Source organism: Ranitomeya variabilis, chromosome 1 (assembly GCF_051348905.1).
Source record: "Ranitomeya variabilis isolate aRanVar5 chromosome 1, aRanVar5.hap1, whole genome shotgun sequence".
NCBI lineage: Eukaryota > Metazoa > Chordata > Amphibia > Anura > Dendrobatidae > Ranitomeya > Ranitomeya variabilis.
Window position 1 is genome coordinate 502,214,310 of NC_135232.1, and position 26,251 is coordinate 502,240,560.

Genomic DNA, 26,251 nt, shown 5'->3' on the forward strand with positions numbered 1-26,251 from the left:
GAAATTGTCCAACAAATTTAAGGATACATTTTATCCTGTTGTCCATGTCAAAATGAAAAAATTGAGGCTAAAATAATTTTTTTGTGAAAAAAAAAGTACTGTTTCATTTTTACGGATCAATTTGTGAAGCACCTGGGGGTTTAAAGTGCTCACTATGCTTCTAGATAAGTTCCTTGGGGGGTCTAGTTTCCAAAATGGGGTCACTTGTGGGGGAGCTCCAATGTTTAGGCACACGGGGGCTCTCCAAACGCGACATGGTGTCCGCTAAAGATTGGAGCCAATTTTTAATTCAAAAAGTCAAATGGCGCTCCTTCCCTTCCGAGCCCTGCCGTGCGCCCAAACAGTGGTTTACCCCCACATATGAGGTATCAGCGTACTAAGGACAAAAAGGACAACAACGTTCGTGGTCTAGTTTCTCCTTTTACCCTTGGGAAAATAAAAAAATTGTTGCTAAAAGATCATTTTTGTGACTAAAAAGTTAAATGTTCATTTTTTACTTCCATGTTGCTTCTGCTGCTGTGAAACACCTGAAGGGTTAATAAACTTCTTGAATGTGGTTTTGAGCACCTTGAGGGGTGCAGTTTTTAGAATGGTGTCACTTTTGGGTATTTTCAGCCATATAGAACCCTCAAACTGACTTCAAATGTGAGGTGGTCCCTAAAAAAATGGTTTTGTAAATTTTGTTGTAAAAATGAGAAATCACTGGTCAAACTTTAACCCTTATAACTTCCTAGCAAAAAAAAAATTTGTTTCCAAAATTGTGCTGATGTAAAGTAGACATGTGGGAAATGTTATTTATTAACTATTTTGTGTCACATAACTCTCTGGTTTAACAGAATAAAAATTCAAAATGTGAAAATTGCGAAATTTTCAAAATTTTTGCCAAATTTCCATTTTTTTCACAAATAAACTCAGAAATTATCGACCTAAATTTACCACTAACATGAAGCCCAATATGTCACGAAAAAACAATCTCAGAATCGCTAGGATCCGTTGAAGCGTTCCTGAGTTATTACCTCATAAAGGGACACTGGTCAGAATTGCAAAAAAACGGCAAGGTCATTAAGGCCAAAATAGGCTGGGTCATGAAGGGGTTAAAAAATAATAACATTGTTTAGGCAGCAAATAGTTTGATCACTAATATCGTCACAATGGAGAGGTGAAATTTAAAAACAAAACAAAAAGGTTTTCTTCTGTTCTGCAGTGTATTACATTATATGTCCAGTTCAGCATGAAAAATTAGGTGAAATGTCCTCTTTAATGTGTACATTGCTGGTCATGAAAGCAGTTGGACAATGGCATGCGTTGGCAGGAAAACGTTATCGTGGGGGGGAAAAAACTTTGGGTGTCCAACCTAGATGGCAGGTGATTCTTCAATTCACAGCCTACTGTCCTTCTGATTTTGTTCGGTTTCATATCTTAATAAATACTTACCTTGTAATGTCTTCAAATCCTTTTCCGTCCAGATGTGTCCGGATCCCAGAATTCCAAGCGGCGGAAATTCACCGATCGCCATATTGGGACACCCAAGTGATGGGTGTCTAAATATGGAATCTGCTGGTGGCATCGGCCTCTTGCGCTGTACCACCAGCGGAGCAAGGTCGCAACACACACACACACACACACACACACACACAGTATATGCCGTGCGCAGCCTCTTGCACGGTACCACAAGCGGAACACCGTCACGAACATACCGCCACCGGGATCATCCGAATTATTCACTGACCGCTGCCATCTTTGTACAGGAGGAGCGCATGCACAGTTTTAATGTAATCGCCGTTATCTGTCTGCACAAAGATGGCGGTGTTCTGATTTACTGACCTGCGCGAATTCAGCGCAGGCGAAGTGAATCGTTTAGCTGATCCCGGCGGCAGATGCGTGACATGTTTACAGGCAGAGGAAGCCGGTCACATTAAAGGGGTTTTCCCATGAACGAAAGTACATTTTAAAAATTGTCTGTATGTGACCGTGTACGAGAGCACATGGGGTACACAGGTCAAAGAGATGACATGAGAAGACAGCAGATGGGGAGAAAGCGCACAGGGGGGAGAGACAGCTCAAATGGGGACAGCACATGAGGGGGGAACACAGCACAGGAAGGAGAGCGACAAGGGGGATAGAACATGGGGTAGACAGGTCAAAGAAGAGAGCACAGATGGGAGAAGTCAGCACATGGGGAAAGAGAGAGTGGATAGGTGGGTGAGCACATGGGGGGAGAGATTCTCAACGGTGCAAAGCCTGCCCCCATCGTGACATTACCGCCCTCCTGATGCGATAACATTGGGCCTCCATCTAGTTGCAATATAAACAGATTTTTTTTTTCTACCAGCTCACAATTCTTATACTACTTTCACATTTGCGTTGTTTTGGAGAAAAAAACGCATCCTGCAAAGTTGCCCGCAGGATGCATGTTTTCTCAATAGACTTGTATTACCGACGCATCACGACGTATGGACACACGTTCCATACGTTGTGCACTGGATGCGTCGGTATTTGGCGGACCGTCGTAGTGAAAAAACGTTCAAGGGAACGTTTTTTCGTACGTCGGGTCCTGCATTTTGAACTGCGCAGTCGCGGCCATAACTCCGCCCCCTCCTCCCTGGAACTTCACAGTGGGTAGCGGACGCGTTGAAACACTGCATCCACTGCCCACGTTGTGCTAAAAAATCACCACTGTCCGTCGGTACGTTGTGCCGACTTTTTGTGACGGCCCCGTACCGACGGAAGTGTGAAAGAAGCCTTAAATGCACAAGGGACCTTTCCCAACTGCTACCATGAACAATAAGCCATTTATACTAAAATGGTATGTTCTTTATCTCACCACCCAGTCTGAGAGCTGGTGTGGGGAAATGCTGCAACACGGAGTGGACCTGGCAAGTATCATGCATGCATGCATCATATTTTTTTTTTTTTTTTTTTAAAGGGGTTGATCAGCATTTACTTTATTTATAGGGGTTTCCCTACTTTAAATGTTATTCTGGATGAAGTATTGGAGTATTTAAAATAATAAAAATAAAATGCTGTACTCGCCTCCTCACCCAGCCTCGAGGCATCATATGATTGCTGCAGCCATTACATTTTCTTCCAGTTGGCTTCTTTCACTCACAATGTGAAGGCTGCAGCGGTCCCATGACACCCCTGCTGAGTGTTGTTGCCCTGAGAGCCTCGGGGAACCCAGTGGCTAGTGTAGTACAGTAGCAGCAGTAGTCCGGGAAAGTACTGTCTTCCAAGTCTTGGATGAGACTCACCCATTCAAGTGAATGGGTGCAGAGAAAAAAACATCTCACATGGAACATCTGAGTGGCATCCTAACATTTCTATTATAAACCTAGGAAGCTATTTGACACTGAATATTATTTCTTGTAGTTGTATGAAAACTGATGTCACACAGACATAAAAAGATGGACGTGATTGTAAATGAAAAGCAAGTTGTCATTGTTTTGGATGACTTTGCTGTATTCTCTACAGTATATAAACTTAGAGAAAATAGACTCCCTTGCTTTAATAGCTGAGGCAGATTATTTCTAAAGAATTGTACAGTTTGAATAAGGAGTTTCTGGATATAAAACAATAATTCACAAGATGCCAAATAAAGTCTTTATTACTTCCCTTTAGAATCTTTAAGTTGCCACTCTTCAATCCCGTATCACAACTTTATGCTATTGCAGAAGGAAGTATTTACATTTGTCACAAGGGCATTGTTCTTGGTAGCAAGGTAGCTCTTAGGGTAGGTGCACACGTTGCGGATTTGCTGCGGATCCGCAGCGTTTTTTGAGGTGCAGAAACGCTGCAGATCCGCAATTGATTTACAGTACAATGTAAATCAATGAGAAAAAAAAAATGCTGTGCACACTTTGCGGAAAATCCGCTGCGGAAACGCTGCGGTTTAAAAGAAATAGCATGTCAATTATTTTTTGCGAATCTGCAGCGTTTTTGAACCCACTCCATTATAGATATCCGCAGGCGTAAAAACCACAGCAAATCCGCAAGAAAACCGCAGCAAAAACGCACAAAAAACCACAGGTGCGTTTTCTGCCAGGAGAGACAGAATCCGCACCAGAAATTCCTAAGCCGAATCTGCAACGTGTGCACATAACTTTAATAGGGCTTCTACAGACAGACTTGGTTCTAGTTGCACTCAGCCTTCACCCTTTAAACCCCATATAACTATCTTTATTTACATATGGCCCCCTGGGTTGTGGCCACAGAGTAGTAGTAGAGCAAGCTTCACAGTGTTGAGGTGAAATAGCCTGAACTGCAGTATCAGGTACATCCACACTCGTATGTGAGGCGTTGTACCTATGCAAACAATGAAACGATGACACTTATTGAAGCATTGCAGCCATAGAAGTGATTTGGGTCCCCTCCCTCATATTGAATACAGATGTTCTATTGGCTTTAATATAGCCCGGTAAAAAAAAAAAAAAAAATTGTGGCAAACTCCGTCAGATTCTGGATGCTCTGAGCTTTTCTTCCATACTAGAATTTCCCTGTACAAGGAGCTGCACGAGACTCCGGTTGTCACAGCACAGTGTGTGATGCGCACAGTGCCATAGGGTGTGCTCGCACAGTGCCATAAGGTGTGCTTGCACGTTTGCAGTGGTTTTTTCCTGCAGCCAATACCCTGACTCTGGGCAGCAAAAATGCTGCATATAACACTCAGCTTTTTTCTGGATCTTTTATGTGTGGCCTGCATGTGTAATTTGTCTGTTTACATCTTAATAACATTAGTTTTATTCACCAAAAAAGCAAGGCAAATGTTACTGTGTTTTATCAGCATTTTTGCAGGTTTTCGTTACTTTCAATGGGTACAAAAAGGCTGCATAAATGTTGAAAGTACTGAAATGCTGCAGGTCTTCAAAAACACTCAAGAAAAAAAAAAAAAAAAAAGCTTGTGCATGAGATATCTGAAATTCTCCCCTTTGCTGGTACTGTCAAACGCAACTTTTTTTCTCTGTCTCATAGGGATCCAAAAAGTATTGTTTCTCCTTGCGGAGAGTGACATGTTAAGCATATCGAGGTGAGGAGACATAGAGCCGCAATTCTCCTCTGGGAAATATGCAAATTGTCTCTTCAGAGAGGAAGAGGACTAGAACTCTAGTGCCACCTATTGGAAGGTAGCAATCCTACAAGTCAATGTTGACTCTTTAACGATCCTTGCTCTCTGTCTGATAAAAACGCTGCAAGAACTCTTTCATATAACAAAGATCCGGCTCTGGAACCTGGAGCACTGATCTGTAGCTAAGGAAGGGGTTGCGTAATTTAAAAAAAATAAAAAAAATATTCGTATACAATTTCTATTATTTTGGACAAAAATGAAACTTCATGGCAGAATCTGGGTCAGGTCAGGAGTCCTGTGTATGTCTGCAGGGTAGGAGATAAGAACGGGCAGAGTCCAGGCACAACTCCCCAGCATTGTGACACTGTGCCATTCAGTAGCCACGGGGCTAAAGTCCGTAACAAGGAAAGCTTTCCACACGGAATCTGACGTGGCTTTTTATTGCCAGAGGGATGACCTCATCCATAACCAGTTACTAAGCTGATGATAAAACCTTTATTCTAGCTTTGTTATGTGATTATCTTGGTTGAGTCCGTAAATGGGAGACTCTCACAATTTGGATTCTTTTAAAAAAAAATTTTTTAAAAATTCACAACTTTCGAATGAAGCACAAACTGCAGCACTAGGGGGTCCTGGCATAGTGACCTCTGGTGGTCACTGCAAGATGCAACTCACAGGGTTTTAAACTGGCATTTGTTTGGAAACGTTCTGCACTTCTGTCAATGGCTGAATCGGATGTCCATTTTTTCCCTGCAGACAAACTATCTGAATCGTTCATTATGGCATATATGCTACCAACATATTTGCCGCACTATACAATAATTGTCATCAGTGGCTGCTGTGTTGCCCTGATCCAACATTGTCAGATTGTAGAACATGTCCACGTTTGCAGTACGTGGGGTTATCTGTTTTGTTTTTTTTAATGGTGGCTACAAACATAGTGTGGACCTTCCCTTACTCCCTTATTCCTGAGCATACAAGTGTTTGGCTGACGGCTGCTGAAGATGTCTGGACATTTGTACTTCTAGAGACCAACAGAGACTTGGAGGTGCAGACATGCTGTCACTTGAGGCTCGTCCAGACGTTCAGAATTCTCATAATGTTTCATCTGTGACTTTTCCCATTGAGAGTTTGTCCCCATTACAGTCCATGAAAAACAAAAAGGTACAGAGGTTTTTCAAAGCTTCTATCAACAGCTCAGAGAAAAAGTGGCACTCAGGTGGCATCCAAATGCTATCCATACTGTTCATGGACATATTCACTAGAATGGTCGGGTTCAACGTGCAAATCAGATAAATGGACATTTCTCCTTGTTTTTCATGCAGTTTGCAAAAAAACCCATATTAAATAGGGATACATTTGGTATCGGAAAGAGCCGACTGATTTTGGTGAGCATAGCCAAATGATCAAGCTTGCCGAAAACAGCCGGACTCCCATCATTAGCACATACCATAGACGCATGACTTCTGCTAGATAAAATGGGAAAGACTTGGGGCAATCTGTATATGGGTATGGCGGGGTCACATTACAGTTTTGCCCGTCAGTGGCTCTGTTGGACCTTCTATCTGAAAGCCCTGAATCCACGGGTGTCCACTGACTGCACCATTGACTTCAATGAAGCAGTTGGAGTCACTGTCTAACCTCATTTCTGGCCATGGCTGCCATTTTGAGACGGGAGTAAAAGCGTTGTCAACTACTTTTGTGCCTGCCTCCAAAAGATGGCCACTGCCAAAAATTAGGTCAGATGTAGCACAAAATAACTCCCGTCTGCCTCCTTTCAGTCAATGGCCCTGTTAGGGCTTCTGCCTGGATCCTGGATTTCATGGTTGCAGACTGATGCCCAAGGCCCTGTTCACACTGCGGTTCCTACAGTGCGGTCCGGAGATCCGCCATAGGCCTCATTCACACATCAGTGTTTTTCACAATGGTTCCAGTGAGTCTCACATCTGAAGAAGTCACAAAGCTTCTCCTATCTATTACGATGGCACCGGCTGGGGGCTGCGTTGTTTATGCACCCATAGATTTGAAGTCACTATTCCTTCTTGATACTGTAAAAACTAATGTCTCTGTGGGTTTTCAAGGACACGCTGTGTGGGAAAACACGGGCATGTGCACAGCGACATAGGCTATAATGGGTACGTGCTGTAGCAGTGGGCAACACGAAATCCTCCTAAGAATGGGATTTCGCCGGACCCCTAATGGGGCCAGAGACTGCAGTGACGGGTTCAGTTTCTGACTGTGCCCATCCGAATAAGCGCATGTGTTCAGAAACATACAACTGCGGTTTGTCTGCACCTGCTTGTGTCATTGCAGTCTATGGCTTCTTCAGGGGATTCAGGCAGATTCTCCTGCCGCACTCCGCAAATGCAGTGTGAACAGGACCTGAAGCTGAGCCCATATGTCTGCCATAAGAAATGGATGATGGGCTCTTCCCTATAATGTCCTCTCACCAGAATCCCCTCCATCCCTCTCACAAGGCGCTGTTATCAGAGGCTGCTAATCAGGGCCGGTTTTAGACAAAGTGGGGCCCCAAATTCTGAAACATTGCACTAACCACACTACAGTCAATTCAGTGCATTGAAGTGAGTTTTTAACTAGTAGCAACATCTTTAACCCCCAAGAAGCCACTAAATAGCAAAGACAAAATTTCTGTCCAAGGAGTAAAACATGGTGCGGGCCCGAACAGCGATAGAGTAACTGAACCTGCGTCTCAGAGGCAGGTTCAGTTACTGCACAGGCAGAAACCTGCCACTGGGGCCGGGAGCAGAAGAGATGGGGCCCAATATGGTGTCATTAGGATAATCATCGCAATTATCTTGCATGAGAGAATATACACTAGTGTGAGCGACCCCTATAAGGATACGTGCACACGTTGTGGATTTGGCTGCGGATCTGCAGCAGACTTGGCCCTGCGGATTCGCAGCAGTTTTCCATGTGATGTACAGTACTATGTAAACCTATGGAAAACCAAATCCGCTGTGCCCATGCTGTGGAAAATTCCACACGGAAACGCTGCGGTTTATTTTCCGCAGCATGTCAATTCTTTGTGCGGATTCTGCAGCGTTTTACATGTATTCCATAATAGGAATACAAAGGTGTAAAAACGCAGGTGGAATCCAAACAAAATCTGCATAAAATCCGCAGATAATCCGCGGTGAATCTGCAGATAAAACGCAGGGGTTTTACCTGCTGATTCTTCAGAATCCACGCGGAAAAATCCGCAATGGAATCCGCAAAGTGTGCACATATAGCCTCACAGAACAAAGTGGTCCCGTGGCTAGCGATCAGTGACATCATCACTCCTGGTGCCAGCGCACACTGCAGAGCGGCCTGTGCAGGATGCTGACAAGTGACAGTAGGTATCATTCATTTTTTTTATATCACTTTTTTTTTTCATTTCTTTTTTACGTTAATTACATTGTAGTTTTGGTTGTGTTGCTGACTGCGCAGACTGTGTGACTGGTGTGGTAGTGCAGACAGTTGAAAAAAACTCACCAGTAAGCAGTGAAGTGTCTTCTGATATGGGAACACTTGTCTTCTGGGTGGCAGCACAGCTCCTGCATTTTTGTGTCCCTGACAGGGGCTGCTGAATGCTGTGCAGCCTCAGGACAACGTCAGTGGTCAGGTTACCGTGTCACATAGGAAGGTCCTGCCGCTGAACAGCAGCTGCAGTGCCAGCCCAGGACACAGTATAAAGTATAACCTGAAGCCTGCTGCACAGTGAGGATGGACGGCCACAGAGGAAGAACAGGAGAACATGCAGAGCGCAGGTCAGGTCAGTATAACACGCCTGACTGCTCCTGCCTCAGGGATTGCAGCCACTGAGCCGACATAGATAACACAGACAAGGCAGTGCAGCGCCGCCGCCCGCCAGGAAACAACTCACAATTGCAGAACAGATAAGAGACAGATGCACTTATGTCTGCCTCTTCTGCAAAGCAAAGCACTGCCTTGTGCTATTTTAATTGTAAGCAAGCTCCATTGTGGTCATGGAACCAGCAGGGGGCCCTTGGAGGAGCGGGGGCCCCAGGCAGCTGCCTGGTCTGCCTGTGCTAAACGCCGGCCCTGCTGCTAATGTCGCAATATCTGAGCAGAGACCTGTGAACTTTGTCTATCCAGGAACTAGACCAGACGAGCTGCCGCCCTCCGCCCGCAGCAGTCACTCCTGTCCCGGGCTGCGCCTCCTGTATGCCGGGAAGCACCCGCAGCACAGCACACTGGCAGCCATGGCTGCTCTCCCGGAGCCCAGCGGGCCCTTGGTGCTCTCCCTCACCGCTATCCCCGTCTCCTACATGGTGAACTCCATGGCCGCCGTGTCAGAGTGAGTACACCGCACACAGTGCGCCGGGCCGAGGCCAGTCTCCTAGCCTGGGTCATATACGGCAGTAGCTGTGTGTCAGTCGGGGGTCCCCAGCCCCCTGCTGCTCGAAGTCCTTTCTATCCATGCCCCTCCTAGAATGTACCGAACCCCAGTGCTACTCTAGGCTGACTTCACACGGTATTTGCGTTTTTTCCTGTTATTTATTGTATTTATAAATATTATTGTTTTACTACTTTGAGGATATTTGCCAATTTTTCAGCAACAGAGTTTTTGTAGATCAGCTGTGAATTAGCTCTTCATCTCATACGTTTGCATTGGAGCTGCACTATAAATTGTGGTGTGGTGGATTGCAAAGTCGCGCAGCAATTTACGCTGTAGAACGAGGAGGGGCTTTTGTGGAATCTCATATGCCACCACCACTACTAGGGTATGTGTCCACGTTCAGGTTTGCTTCAGGCTTTGGTCAGGATTTTATGCAAGTAAAATCCTGACCAAAACTGCACCTGAGGTCACTGGCAGGTCACCTGCGGTGTGCCTGCGTGTTTTGCTCATAGTAGCAACATGCTGCGTTTTGGAAAAACGCACAACGCATGCGTTTTCGCGGCAAAAACGCATGCGTTTTTAAACGCATAGTGGAGTCTGGATTTCATAAAATCCCATCCACTATGCTGTAACATCTGGACGCTGCGTTTTTGACGCAGCAGAAAAACGCAGCGTCAAAAACGCAGCGTTTCCTGAACGTGGAAACATACCCTTACTGTGCCACTACTACTGCTGTGCCACCACCACTACTGTGCCGCCACCAATACTGTGCCACCACTACTATTACTGTGCCACCACTACTATTACTGTGCCACTACCACTACTGTGCCACCACTACTATTACTGTGCCACTACTGCTACTGTGCCACCACTACTATTACTGTGCCACTACTGCTGCTGTGCCACCACCAATACTGTGCCACCACTACTATTACTGTGCCACTACTGCTACTGTGCCACCACTACTATTACTGTGCCACCACCACTACTGTGCCACTACCACTACTGTGCCACCACTACTATTACTGTGCCACTACTGCTACTGTGCCACCACTACTATTACTGTGCCACTACTGCTGCTGTGCCACCACCAATACTGTGCCACCACTACTATTACTGTGCCACCACTACTATTACTGTGCCACTACTGCTGCTGTGCCACTACCAATACTGTGCCACCACTGCTATTACTGTGCCACTACTACTATTACTGTGAATAGCTTAATGGCTTGTGAAATCTATGAAAAAACACATGAGATGCTTAGCACAAGATTTGGCCAAAAAATGTGAGCCCATCCACCAAATGTCAAGGTAATCTCAGATCGGATGGGTACCTGACCTGACTGCCTAGTGTGAACACTTACCTATGGCTAATAACGTGGTAAAGCCTGCATTTATAGGAAGGTCAGAACCAACTGTGTTTGGATGTAATTAAAATCACAGCATGGTGAAGGGCAGTCAGTTGGTTCTGACCTTCCTATAAATGCAGACTTTACCATGTTATTAGCCATAGGTAAGTGTTCACACTAGGCTGACAGGTCAGGTACCCATCCGTTCTGAGATTACCTTGACGTTTGGTGGATGGGCTCACATTTTTTGGCCAAATCTTGTGCTAAGCATCTTGTGTTTTTTCATAGATTTCACAAGCCATTAAGCTATTCACATTTCATGTATTCCACATTTCCTTGCTTTAGTACAGTTGAGTGCAGCCATTGATCTATTTGCTATGTTAGACTTTTTTGGTTATGCACCAGTTCAGACTAGATTGCTGTTCAGTCAGTTTACTTATATTTACTACTATAACTGTGCCACCACTACTATTAGTGTGCCACTACCAATACTGTGCCACCACTACTATTACTGTGCCACCACTACTGCTGTGCCGCCACCACTACTATTACTGTGCCACTACTGATGCCACCACCACTACTGTGCCACTACCAATACTGTGCCACCACTACTATTACTGTGCCACTACTACTGCTGTGCCACTACCACTACTGTGCCACCACTACTATTACTGTGCCACTACTGCTGTGCCACCACCACTACTGTGCCACCACTACTATTACTGTGCCACTACTACTGCTGTGCCACCACCACTACTGTGCCACCACTACTATTACTGTGCCACTACCAATACTGTGCCACCACTACTATTACTGTGCCACTACTACTGCTGTGCCACCACCACTACTGTGCCACCACCACTATTACTGTGTCACTACTACTGCTGTGCCACCAATACTGTGCCACCACTACTATTACTGTGCTCCCACTACTATTACTGTGCCACTACTACTGCTGTGCCACCACTACTATTACTGTGCCACTACTACTGCTGTGCCACCACTACTATTACTGTGCCACCACTACTATTACTGTGCCATTACTACTGATGTGCCACTACCAATACTGTGCCATCACTACTACTGCTGTGCCACCACTACTATTACCATGCCACTACTACTGCTGTGCCACCACAACTGTGCCACTACCAATACTGTGCTACCACTACTATTACTTTGCAACTGCTACTGCTGTGCCACCACTACTATTACTGTGCACCTAGTACTGTGTCACTGCTAATAGTACTGTACCACTACTACTAGTACTGTGCCACTGCTACTGCTGTTCCACCACCACTACTATTACTGTGCACCTAGTACTGTGCCACTGCTACTAGTACTGTGCCACCACTGCTATTACTGTGCCACTACTAAAAAAAAAAAAACCTGAAATATCACACGGTCATAAGTATTCAGGAAGAATGGCAGGGAATCCCCAAATCCAGGTGTGAAAAACTTGTTGCATCATTCCCAAGAAAACTCATGACTGTACTAGCTCAAAAGGGTGCTTCTACTCAATACTGAGCAAAGGGTCTGAATACATATGACCCTGTCATATTTCAGATTTTCTTTTTTAATAAATTAGCAAAAATTCCTACATTTCTGGGGGGGCGGGGGGTTTCAGTCAAGTTGGGGTGGAGAATGAACATTAATAAGAAAAAAATTAACTTTTTTGAATTTACCAAATGGCTGCAATGAGACAATGAGTGAAAAAGTAACCCGACCCAAAGAATAAAGTCATCTAATCACTTATATCGCACGAGGAACGATGTGAAAAATAAATAGAACCAATTCTTCACCTGCTGTTGATTTGTTCATTCTGCCTCTCAAAGATTGCAGTAAGGCTCGGCTCACATTTATCCTGCGCTGAGCATTTACATTGGGTTTCTGTGTAAATCTCTGAAATACGTGATTCAGACAGAACCACTGGGGGAAGATTCTCTATAATGAGGCAGATGGATACACTGTGGATGCCTTCTGACCTGTGATCCGGCGGTGTCCTTGTTAGGCGTGCATAAAATCATGGTCTTCCACAATTTTATGCACTTCTGAAAAGAAGGATAATGCTGAACAGAAGCCAGACGAAGTCCAGAATAACTCTTCTGCCCCCCCATCACCCCCCATTTACATGGGTCAATTAAGACTGAGTAGTCACTGAGTGATATTGTTAAAGGGGTTGTCCGGTCTCAGGGTACAAGTCACTTGTGAATCCTTACATTGCTGTGAGGATTCGCTGGTGCCAGAGTGGGAACAGCGGGCGCGTGACTGCAAGTATGTGATTGGCATACATGTGGTCATGTGCCGACTAGCTGTGCGGCCTCACTCAAAGCAAGTGTATTGAGCGAGAATAGACAAGTTTAGTCGGAATGTGGCTGAAGTATGTAAATAGCATACTTGCGGTCACATGTTGTGCAATTTTCCATAAGTACGCCAATACCCCATATGTGGTGAAAAAACACTGGTTGTGCTCATGACAGGGATCGGAAGCGAAGGAGAGACTTTTTGGAGTGCAGACTTTGATGGAATGGTCTGCTCGCACCATGTCGTGTTTGGAGAGCCCCTGATATGCCTAAACAGTGGAAACCCCCCACAAGTGACCCTATTTTGGAAACTAGACCCCTGAAGGAATTTATCTAGAGACATAGTTTTATAATAATGATAATAATGCTTTTGGTTTTACTGGTGTATGAATTTATAACGTGATGGTATGTATAAATTGTGCGGAGGACATCAGATTATAAAAGTGTGTTGTGTCAATAGGGTATTAACAAATGTTATTAATTTGTGGATGAGTGGTACTCTTTGAAGCAATCCTTAATGCAAAGGCCAGGTTTCACAATGGTAAATTGTGTCTTTTCAAGCATACTCTGCAACTTTTTTGTGATCTTCCATTGTTCGCTGTTTGGGGAACTTCTGCCTGAAAGTATTGACCAGGTACGATACAGGCACCATAAGTTTCATAAGTCCTCTTCCTGAGTGACAAACATTAGGGGCTTGATGACTACCTATTGAAACTGAAGGAAGGTTCCTGTATTGCCTGCAAATTGAACATTGTATAGTGCCATCTGTACATTGCGCGCGGCCAATTTTTTTGTACCATACTTTAGCTTTTCACATGGCACGGTATGGTTTCAGGACCTGATATGAGAGATCCACCCATGTATTTATTATAATCCAAGATACAATCTGGCTTTGGGACTTGTGTTGTGGTACCTCGGACAGTTACATGGGAATTGTTGTCACAGTGTATGGTGGTCAAGATAAGTTTTGTCCTTATACTTGACCACCAGCATGTTGTCGCTGCATTGGGCTCTGATTTCGCCTTTTCTCAGCATTGTCCAATTAACCCCTTCACCCCCAAGGGTGGTTTGCACGTTAATGACCGGGCCAATTTTTACAATTCTGACCACTGTCCCTTTATGAGGTTATAACTCTGGAACGCTTCAACGGATCTTGGCGATTCTGACATTGTTTTCTCGTGACATATTGTACTTCATGATAGTGGTAAAATTTCTTCGATATAAGTTGCGTTTATTTGTGAAAAAAACAAATATTTGGCGAAAATTTTGAAAATTTCGCAATTTTCCAACTTTTAATTTTTATGCCTTTAAATCACAGACATATGTCACGCAAAATACTTAATAAGTAACATTTCCCACATGTCTACTTTACATCAGCACAATTTTGGAACCAAAATTTTTTTTTGTGACGGAGTTATAAGGGTTAAAAGTTGACCAGCAATTTCTCATTTTTACAACATCATTTTTTTTTAGGGACCACATCTCATTTGAAGTCATTTTGAGGGGTCTATATGATAGAAAATACCCAAGTGTGACACCATTCTAAAAACTGCACCCCTCAAGGTACTCAAAACCACTTTCAAGAAGTTTATTAACCCTTCAGGTGTTTCACAGGAATTTTTGGAATGTTTAAATAAAAATGAACAGTTAACTTTTTTTCACACAAAATTTATTTCAGATCCAATTTGTTTTATTTTACCAAGGGTAACAGGAGAAAATAGACCCCAAAATTTGTTGTACAATTTGTCCTGAGTATGCTGATACCCCATATGTGGGGGTAATCCACTGTTTGGGCGCATGGCAGAGCTCGGAAGGAAAGGAGCGCCATTTGACTTTTCAATGCAAAATTGACTGGAATTGAGATGGGACGCCATGTTGCATTTGGAGAGCCCCTGATGTGCCTAAACATTGAAACCCCCCACAAGTGACACCATTTTGGAAAGTAGACCCCCTAAGGAACTTATCTAGATGTGTGGTGAGCACTTTGACCCAACAAGTGCTTCACAGAAGTTTATAATGCAGAGCGGTAAAAATAAAAAATCATATTTTTTCACAAAAATGATCTTTTCGCCCCCAATTTTTTATTTTCCCAAGGGTAAGAGAAGAAATTGGACCCCATAAATTGTTGTGCAATTTGTCCTGAGTACGCTGATACCCCATATGTGGGTGTAAACCATTGTTTGGGCGCAGGGCAGAGCTCGGAAGGGAAGGAGCGCCATTTGACTTTTCAATGCAAAATTGACTGGAATTGAGATGGGACGCCATGTTGCATTTGGAGAGCCCCTGATGTGCCTAAACATTGAAACCCCCCACAAGTGACACCATTTTGGAAAGTAGACCCCCTAAGGAACTTATCTAGATGTGTGGTGAGCACTTTGACCCAACAAGTGCTTCACAGAAGTTTATAATGCAGAGCCGTAAAAATAAAAAATCATATTTTTTCACAAAAATGATCTTTTCGCCCCCAATTTTTTATTTTCCCAAGGGTAAGAGAAGAAATTGGACCCCAAAAATTGTTGTGCAATTTGTCCTGAGTACGCTGATACCCCATATGTGGGTGTAAACCATTGTTTGGGCGCAGGGCAGAGCTCGGAAGGGAAGGAGCGCCATTTCACTTTTCAATGCAAAATTGACTGGAATTAAGATGGGATTGCATGTTGCGTTTGCAGAGCCCCTGATGTGCCTAAACATTAAAAACCCCCACAAGTGACACCATTTTGGAAAGTAGACCCCCTAAGGAACTTATCTAGATGTGTTTTGAGAGCTTTGAACCCCCAAGTGTTTCACTACAGTTTATAACGCAGAGCCGTGAAAATAAATTCTTTTTTTTTTTTCACAAAAATGATTTTTTAGCCCCGAGTTTTGTATTTTCACAAGGGTAACAGGATAAATTGGACCCCAAAATTTGTTGTCCAATTTGTCCTGAGTATGCTGATACCCGATATGTGGGGGGGAACCACTGTTTGGGCGCATGACAGAGCTCGGAAGGGAAGGAGCGCCATTTGGAATGCAGACTTAAATGGATTGGTCTGCAGGCGTCACGTTGCATTTGCAGAGCCCCTGATGTACCCAAACAGTACAAACCCCCCACAAGTGACCCCATATCGGAAATTAGACCCCCCAAGGAACTTATCTAGATGTGTTGTGAGAACTTTGAACCCCCAAGTGTTTCACTACAGTTTACAACGCAGAGCCGTGAAAATAAAAAATCTTTTTTTTCCCACAAAACTTATTTTTTGGCCCCCAGTTTTGTATTTTCCCAAGGGTAGCAGGAGAAATTGGACCCCAAAAGATGATGTCCAATTTGTCCTGAGTACGCTGATACCCCATATGTTGGGGTAAACCCCTGTTTGGGCACACGGGAGAGCTCGGAAGGGAAGGAGCACTGTTTTCCTTTTTCAACGCAGAATTGGCTGGAATTCAGATCGGATGCCATATCCCGTTTGGAAAGCCCCTGATGTGCCCGAACAGTGGAAACCCCCCAATTATAACTGAAACCCTAATCCAAACACACCCCTTACCCTAATCCCAACAGTAACCCTAACCACTCCTCTAACCCAGACACACCCAACCCTATTCCCAACCGTAAATGTAATCCAAACCCTAACCCTATCTTTAGCCCCAACCCTAACTGTAGCCCCAACCCTAGCCCCAACCCTAGCCCTAACCCTAGCAATAACCCTAGCCCTAACTCTAGTCCTAACTCTAGCCCTAACCCTAACCCTAATGGGAAAATGGAAATAAATACATTTTTTAATTTTTTTATTTTTCCCTAACTAAGGGGGTGATGAAGGGGGGTTTGATTTACTTTTATAGCGGGTTTTTTAGCTGATTTTTATGATTGGCAGCCGTCACACACTGAAAGACGCTTTTCATTGCAAAAAATATTTTTTGCGTTACCACATTTTGAGAGCTGTAATTTTTCCATATTTGAGTCCACAGAGTCATGTGAGATCTTGTTTTTTGCGGGATGCGTTGACGTTTTTATTGGTAACATTTTCGGACACGTGACATTTTTTGATCGCTTTTTATTCCGATTTTTGTGAGGCAGAGTGATAAAAAACCAGCTATTCATGAATTTCTTTTTGGGGAGGCGTTTATACCGTTCCGCGTTTGGTAAAATTGATAAAGCAGTTTTATTCGTCGGGTCAGTACGATTACAGCGATATCTCATTTATATCATTTTTTTTATGTTTTGGCGCTTTTATACGATAAAAACTATTTTATAGAAAAAATAATTATTTTGGTATCGCTTTATTCTCAGGACTATAACTTTTTTATTTTTTTGCTGATGATGCTGTATGGCGGCTCGTTTTTTGCGGGACAAGATGACGTTTTCAGCGGTACCATGGTTATTTATATCAGTCTTTTTGATCGCGTGTTATTCCACTTTTTGTTCGGCGGTATGATAATAAAGCGTTGTTTTTTGCCTCGTTTTTTTTTTTTTTTCTTACGGTGTTTACTGAAAGGGTTAACTAGTGGGCCAGTTTTATAGGTCGGGTCGTTACGGACGCGGCGATACTAAATATGTGTACTTTTATTGTTTTTTTTATTTTATTTAGATAAAGAAATGTATTTATGGGAATAATATATTTTTATTTTTTTCATTATTTTGGAATATTTTTTTTTTTTTTTTTTTTTTTTTTACACATTTGGAAAAAATTTTTTTTACTTTGCCCCAGGGGGGGACAGTACAGATCGGTGATCTGTCAGTTTGCATAGCACTCTGACAGATCACCGATCTGCGAGAAGTGCAGGCTGCTTCACAGTGCCTGCTCTGAGCAGGCTTCTGTGAAGCCACCTCCCTCCCTGCAGGACCCGGATCCGCGGCCATCTTGGATCCGGGTCTGGAGCAGGCAGGGAGGGAGGTAAGACCCTCGCAGCAACGCGATCACATCGCGTTGCTGCGGGGGGCTCAGGGAAGCCCGCAGGGAGCCCCCTCCCTGCGCGATGCTTCCCTGCACCGCCGGCACATCGCGATCATGTTTGATCGCGGTGTGCCGGGGGTTAATGTGCCGGGGGCGGTCCGTGACCGCTCCTGGCACATAGTGCCGGATGTCAGCTGCGATATGCAGCTGACACCCGGCCGCGATCGGCCGCGCTCCCCCCGTGAGCGCGGCCGATCGCGTATGACGTACTATTCCGTCCTTGGGAAGTAGGGCCCACCCCACATGGACGGAATAGTACGTCTAATGACAGAAAGGGGTTAAAGGCTTAGGGAGGCCTCTCTGTTTTATTTCACAGGGTGCTGCATGCAACTGTTCCTCTGACAGATAAGGTCTTGAAGAGTGGGATGCTGGTTTAAAAGTTTTCTATTTAGAGGTGATAACCCTTATCCGGCAGTGGGTGCAGCAGTTCCCACACAATTTCCCTACTCACCCCCAGGATTCGTTGACCCTAAATCTATGGGTGTACCCTGAGGTACTCTCGCACAGTTTGTACAGTTTAATTCTGTATCTGGCCCTCTTACTGGGCAGGTATTGTCGGAATTTAGCCTCCCTTTGGAATGAACCAGAGATTCATCTATAGCGATGTCCTTTTGGGGTGTGTACGCCTCAGCAAATTTTCAGCTGAAGTGGTCAACTACTAGCCGAATTTTATATAGACGATCAAAGTTAGGATTGTCTCGGGAAGGACACTGCACATTATCACTATAATGCAAACATTTTTTTGGATTGATTAAAATCGTGTCCTTGTCATAGCCAAAAGGAGTATCATTGTGCTGTAGAGTATATCAGTACTCCAGTATTGCCAAATCTCTGGTTTTCTGACGATTCCTATATGCAGCACAATTCCCCAAAATGTCATAATCTCTGCTGCATTTACAGGAGTCCATCTGATGACGTGGGATTTTCTGTGAAAAATTGATGTTCATACAAATTTGTCTGGGCCACCATAAAATTTATTTCCTTGCCGTAAAAGAATTTGAAAAAGTCAATTTCAGTGAGGCCTGTAACATCAAATTGGATTCCTGAACTGCCCATAAAATCCAGAATAACAGGCTGATAATTTTCGCTGGGTGAAATCCATATATGATATGCTGAAGGGGTTTCCTGGTTCCTAGGGTGCCTTGATATGGGTCCCTCCTCACTAGATGAGGAGGAGGAAGAGAAATAGAGTAATATGGGATCTTCCTCGCTGTCGGAATCCGTGTCGGAGGCAAGGAAAGTGTAATAGCATCTTGTTGACGAATGGGCCGTTTTTATTTTCTTCTTAAAAACACTGGGGATGTGTGTGAAAGTGGTGCTTTTACAGGTTTATTGTGTGGGGTTTGTGTAAAGGGTACTATTTATTATAAAAAAAGAGATAAAAAAAAGTAAAAATAAAAAATTTAAGAAACACTAAGAAGATCAAAATAAAAAGAAAAATCAGTAGATGAAAAGAAAAAAGTTTGTATAAAAAAATTACAGTGACGTTCACTACACTAATGCACTACCTATAAAGTTACTCAATGATAACTCTTCTTTTTTTTGCAAAAGAAAAATGGATGTCACTAACTCTGGGACATACTCTCCCCTAACTTACTACTTATAAATTTACTCTGAGCTAACTATTCTTTTTTTTTTTTTTGCAAAAGAAAAATGGACAACACTAACACTGCAACGTACTCTCCTCTAATGCACTAGCTAAGAAGTTACCCTGCGATAACTAACAATTCTTTTTATGTCGATCACCCATGACTGCATCACGAGAGAGGCAATCCGCCCACCAAGGACAGGAAGCCTACTGGCTAAAAAGGCGGCACCTCTCCCTCGCATCAGTTGGTTTCCTGTCCTTAATGAGGAACCTGTGCAGGCTTACCTGTGAAGATATCGAGGATAAAAGTTCCCTTCCCAGACAGGAGCCAAGCGTCCCGTAAATGCCGGGGGGTACCAGTGAATGCAGGTGCCAGTATAAAGGTAAGCTGGCACCTTTGCCTTCGGCTTCCTAGCTCACCAGTTTTAATTAGCATGTAGACTGATTTTGAGCAGCAGCAAGGGAAACCCCTGAGCAACTGGAACATCGTCGTCCCCGTCACAGTAGAGGGGGAAGCCGGACCACGGAGAAACCGTATCGGCTAGAGAGAGCAGATCCAGTCAGTGAAGCTCCAGCAAGGTGGACAAATCTGCAGTCTCCAGGAATGATCTCCCACCTAACACGTGTCCGTTTTTTAAACCGCTACTACTTGATTGCGACCAGGTGGTAAGTGATCTTTGTGAAAGTTTCACTTTGTAATGTGGTTCCCCTTCTTTCTTGTCATTTATTGCCAGGGAAAGAAGTGTGCAGTGTGAAGGTGGACAGGCTGGTGATATCGGTCATATCCACCATGGGCATTATGGACACTAGGTCTGAGAAGTCACCTCAGCATATAATGTTCTGAGGCCTAGACCAGAGGAAGTGAAGGTCCTTTCCATTAAATGAAAAAATCAGGGCCTTAGTGCAAAAAGAATGGAAGAAGCCGGTAAATACCCCTCTGACGAGCCGTCTTCATCTTTATGAGACAAAGCCCCTAAGGATACGTGCCCTCGAACTGGAACTAGCAGCGCTTTGGACGCAGTGTATGTTCACTGTGTCCAAAAAGCTTCCTTTTATTGAGTGCAGGTAAATCCACATGTGTTCACTTGAAAGACGTGCCGCATGTCCGTGGGTGTTCCGCAGGCGACTATGCACGCAAAGTGAACATAGGATTTCTAGAAATCCTATCCACTATTCTGTCACAGCTGGCTTCTGCATGTTTGACGCTGCAAAAATACGCAGTGTCAAACCCGCAGCAGTTATTGACTGCTCCCATTTGGCACTAGAAACGGAGGTCCTGGACTTGGTTCAGAAAGCTGTCATCTTGGCGGTCCCGGGGTCTTAAAGATGGGGAAGAGGTTCTATTCCCTCTCTTTATAGTATCCAAGCCAGACAACTACTTTAGAACTATAGTTAATCTCAAGGCTCTAAACAAGTTTCTGAAGGTCCAGTCCTTCGAAATGGAATCCGTTAAGTCAGCAATAAAGTTGCTTTTTCCCGGTTGTTTCATAGCAGTCTTGGATTTGAAGGATGTGTGTTATCATGTGCTCATACATATGGAACAACAGAGATACCTTAGAGTTGCATTTACCATTGACTGGGTGGTTAGGCGTTTTCAGTTTAGGCTCTTCCCATTTTGGCTGGCGGCAGCCCCTAATGTCTTCACAAAGGTGGTCGCGGAGGTACTGGCTCTTATCCGGGAGAAAGATGTCTTAATCATGCCATATCTAAATGATTTCCTGCTGCTAGGTAAATCAGTCCACCAGTGTATTAAAGGGTTAGATGTGGTGATGGCTACCTTAGGAGGCTTGGGCTGGTTACTGATTTAAAAAAAATCTAGATTAGTCCCACTGAAGACTGAAGAGTATCTTGGGGCTCATATTGAACACGGAAATGCAGGAGTGTCACCTCCCAGTGTCCAAGATAAAAAAAGATCCAGTGCTAGGTGGAGAAAGCCATAGAAGTCCCTTAGGAGGGCAATGTCCCTCTTGGGTACTTTGACCTCATGATTTCCGGCAGTTCTGTGGGCCTAATTCCATTCCAGAATTCTGCTGTGGGTTGTGTTACATAGCGAATCTTCCCTTAGGGGGCACCTGGAAGGCAGGATGACACTATCCCTGCATACAGTACAATCCCTTCGGTGGCAACCAAAGCCCTCATTACGGGTATAATGATAACCAAAGCTTTTCTACACAAATCACCCCGTAGCAGTATACCAAGATCCAGGGGTTCCCACCACACCCCACCACATTCAGCATTCTACCATCACGCACTTCAAACACAGTCACATCCATCTTCAAGCACCTCCTCTGAACGGTAGTATCATCCTGTCTCTAGCGTACCATACTTAACCCCTTTACCCCCAAGGGTGGTTTGCACGTTAAAGGGACTCTGTCACCTGAATTTGGAGGGAACAATTTTCAGCCATAGGGGCGGGGTTTTCGGGTGTTTGATTCACCCTTTCCTTACCCGCTGGCTGCATGCTGGCTGCAATATTGGATTGAAGTTCACTCTCTGTCCTCCATAGTACACGCCTGCGTAAGGCAAGATTGCCTTGTGCAGGCATGTACTACGGAGGACAGAGAATGAACTTCAATCCAATATTGCAGCCAGCATGCAGCCAGCGGGTAAGGAAAGGGTGAATCAAACACCCGAAAACCCCGCCCCTATGGCTGAAAATTGTTCCCTCCAAATTCAGGTGACAGAGTCCCTTTAATAACCGGGCCAATTTTTACAATTCTGACCACTGTCCCTTTATGAGGTTATAACTCTGGAACGCTTCAACGGATCCCAGTGATTCTGACAATGTTTTCTCGTGACATATTGTACTTCATGATAGTGGTAAAATTTCTTTGATATTACCTGCGTTTATTTGTGAGAAAAACGGTAATTTGGCAAAAATTTTGCAATTTTCCAACTTTAAATTTTTATACAATTAAATCACAGAGATATGTCGCACAAAATACTTAATAAGTAACGTTTCCCATATGTCTACTTTACATCAGCACAATTTTGGAACCAATTTTTTTTTTTGTTAGGGAGTTATAAGGGTTAAAAGTTGACCAGCAATTTCTCATTTTTACAACACCATTTTTTTTTAGGGACCACATCTCATTTGAAGTCATTTTGAGGGGTCTATATGATAGAAAATAACCAAGTGTGACACCATTCTAAAAACTGCACCCCTCAAGGTGCTCAAAACCACATTCAAGAAGTTTATTAACCCTTCAGGTGTTTCACAGGAATATTTAAGTAAAAATAAACATTTAACTTTTTTACACAAAAAATTTACTTCAGCTCCAATTTGTTTTATTTTACCAAGGGTAACTGGAGAAAATGGACCCCAAAAGTTGTTGTACAATTTGTCCTGAGTACGCCAATACCCCATATGTGGGGATAAACCACTGTTTGGGCGCATGGCAGAGCTCGGAAGCGAAGGAGCGCCATTTGACTTTTCAATGCAAAATTGACTGGAATTCAGATGGGACGCCATGTTGCGTTTGGTGAGCCCCTGATGTGCCTAAACATTGAAACCCCCCACAAGTGACACCATTTTGAAAAGTAGACCCCCTATGGAACTTATCTAGATGGGTGGTAAGCACTTTGATCCATTAAGTGATTCACAGAAGTTTATAATGCAGAGCCGTAAAAATAAAAAATCATATTTTTTCACAAAAATGATATTTTCGCCCCCAATTTTTTTATTTTCCCAAGGGTAAGAGAAGAAATTGGACCCCAAAGGTTGTTGTCAAATTTGTCCTGAGTACGCTGATACCTCATATGTGGGGGTAAACCACTGTTTGGACGCATGGCAGAGCTTGGAAGGGAAGGAGCGCCATTTGACTTTTCAATGCAAAATTGACTGGAATTGAGATGGAACGCCATGTTGCGTTTGGAGAGCCACTGGTGTGCCTAAACATTGAAACCCCCCACAAGTGACACCATTTTGGAAAGTAGACCCCCTAAGGAACTCATCTAGATGTGTTGTGAGAGCTTTGAACCCCCAAGTGTTTCACTACAGTTTATAACGCAGAGCCATGAAAATAAAAATTATTTTTTTCCCACAAATATTATTTTTTAGCCCCCAGTTTTGTATTTTCCCAAGGGTAACAGGAGAAATTGGACCCAAAAGTTGTTGTCCAATTTTTCCTGAGTACGCTGATACCCCATATGTGGGGGGGAACCACCGTTTGGGCTCATGGGAGAGCTCGGAAGGGAAGGAGCGCCATTTGGAATGCAGACTTAGATGGAATGGTCTGCAGGCGTCACGTTGCATTTGCAGAGCCCCTAATGTATCTAAACCGTAGAAACCCCCCACGAGTGACCCCATATTGGAAACTAGACCCCCCAAGGAACTTATCTAGATGTGTTGTGAGAACTTTGAACCCCCAAGTGTTTCACTACAGTTTATAACGCAGAGCCGTGAAAATAAAAAATATTTTTTTTTACACAAAAATTATTTTTAAGCCCCCAGTTTTGTATTTTCCCAAGGGTAACAGGAAAAATTGGACCCCAAAACTTGTTGTCCAATGTGTCCTGAGTATGCTGATACCCCATATGTTGGGGTAAACCCCTGTTTGTGCGCACGGGAGAGCTCGGAAGGGAAGGAGCACTGTTTTACTTTTTCAACGCAGAATTGGCTGGAATTGAGATCGGACCCAATGTTGCGTTTGGAGAGCCCCTGATGTGCCTAAACAGTGGAAACCCCCAATTATAACTGAAACCCTAATCTAAACACAACCCTAACCCTAATCTCAACTGTAACCCTAACCACACCTCTAACCCTAATCCCAACCCTATTCCCAACCGTAAATGTTAGCCAAACCCTAACCCTAACTTTAGCCCCAACCCTAACTTTAGACCCTAACTGTAGCCCTAACCCTAGCCCCAACCCTAACCCTAGCCCTAACCCTAATGGGAAAATGGAAATACATTTTTTTAATTTTTTGTAACTAAGGGGGTGATGAAGGGGGGTTTGATTTACTATTTATAGCGAGTTTTCTAGCGGATTTTTGATTGGCAGCTGTCACACACTAAAAGACGCTTTTTATTGCAAAAAATGTTTTTTGCGTTACCACATTTTGAGTGCTATAATTTTTCCATATTTTAGTCCACCATGTTTTGAGTCATGTGAGGTCTTGTTTTTTGCGGGACGAGTTGACGTTTTTATTGGTAACATTTTCGGGCACGTGACATTTTTTGATCGCTTTTTATTCCGATTTTTGTGAGGCAGAATGACCAAAAACCAGCTATTCATGAATTTCTTTTTTGGGGGGCGTTTATACCATTCCGCGTTTGGTAAAATAGATAAAGCAGTTTTATTCTTCGGGTCAGTACGATTACAGCGATATCTCATTTATATCATTTTTTTATGTTTTGGCGCTTTTATACGATAAAAACTATTTTATAGAAAAAATAATTATTTTTGCATTGCTTTATTCTGAGGACTATAACTTTTTTTATTTTTTCGCTGATGATGCTGAATGGCGGCTCGTTTTTTGCGGGACAAGATGACGTTTTCAGCGGTACCATGGTTATTTATTTCTGTCTTTTTGATCGCATGTTATTCCACTTTTTGTTCGGCGGTATGATAATAAAGCGTTGTTTTTTTGCCTCGTTTTTTTTTTTTTTCTTTTTTATGGTGTTCACTGAAGGGGTTAACTAATGGGACAGTTTTATAGGTCGGGTCGTTACGGACGCGGTGATACTAAATATGTGTACTTTTATTGTTTTTTTTTTATTTAGCTAAAGGAATGTATTTATTGGAACAATATTTTTTTTATTATTATTTATTTAGGAATTTTTTTTTTTATTTTTTTTTTACACATGTAATTTTTTTTCTACATTTTTACTTTGCCCCGGGGGGGGGCATCACAGTAAAGTGATAGATTGCCGATCTGACACTTTGCTGTGCACTGTGTCAGATCGGCGATCTGACGTGCACAGCTCCAGGCTTCCCAGCACCTGCTCTGCGCAGGCGCTGTGAAGCCACCTCCCTGCAGGACCCAGATGCAGCCCCGTGGCCATTTTGGATCCGGGGCCTGCAAGGAGGAGACGCTCGGTACAAGGTGAGCAACATCGCCTTGTACCGATCGTCTGAGGGAAGCACGCAGGGAGCCCCCTCCCTGCGCGATGCTTCCCTATACCGCCGGAACACTGCGATCATGTTTGATCGCAGTGTGCCGGGGGTTAATGTGCGGGGGCCGGTCCGTGACCGCTCCTGGCACATAGTGCCGGATGTCAGCTGTGATAGTCAGCTGACACCTGGCCGCGATCCGCCGCGCTCCCACTGTGAGCGCGTCCGATCTCGCTGGACGTTCTATTCCGTCCTTTGGGAAGTAGGGCCCACCCCACATGGACGGAATAGTACGTCCAATGACAGAAAGGGGTTAAATTATCTCTTAACCCCCAAGACCAGTAGAAGTGTACCCAAATCTGCTCTTCTGTGCAGGGCTACTCACAAAGTTCACCATTTTGAAATGTGCTCTTCATACCAGTTTACTAAATCTGGAGCTAATGCACCAAGCTGGCAGACAGCCACGAGCCACCATTCATGGGACTGCGAGCCACATGTGGCTCCCGAGCTACAGGTTGGGAACCCCTGCTTTAAGGCAAGGAGAATGGGAGCTAAATCAGGACATCTTCAGTCAGACAGTTCGAATGTGGGGTCTTCTGGTCATAG

At 43.9% G+C, this 26,251-nt stretch overlaps 1 protein-coding gene across 2 annotated transcripts in view; it reads left to right on the top strand.

Moving 5' to 3' along the window:
* Positions 1-8,913: 8,913 nt before the first annotated feature.
* The window catches only part of TM6SF2 (transmembrane 6 superfamily member 2), a 59,972-nt gene continuing 42,634 nt past the window's right edge, over positions 8,914-26,251 (top strand). Inside the window, exon 1 of one of the 2 annotated variants that reach the window (XM_077252497.1) lies at positions 8,914-9,383. In XM_077252497.1, the coding sequence (XP_077108612.1) occupies positions 9,052-9,383 (332 nt within the window). In that variant the 5' untranslated portion in view covers positions 8,914-9,051. Of the gene's footprint in view, positions 9,561-26,251 lie in introns of both variants that reach the window. The other variant, XM_077252507.1, reaches the window with a different exon arrangement.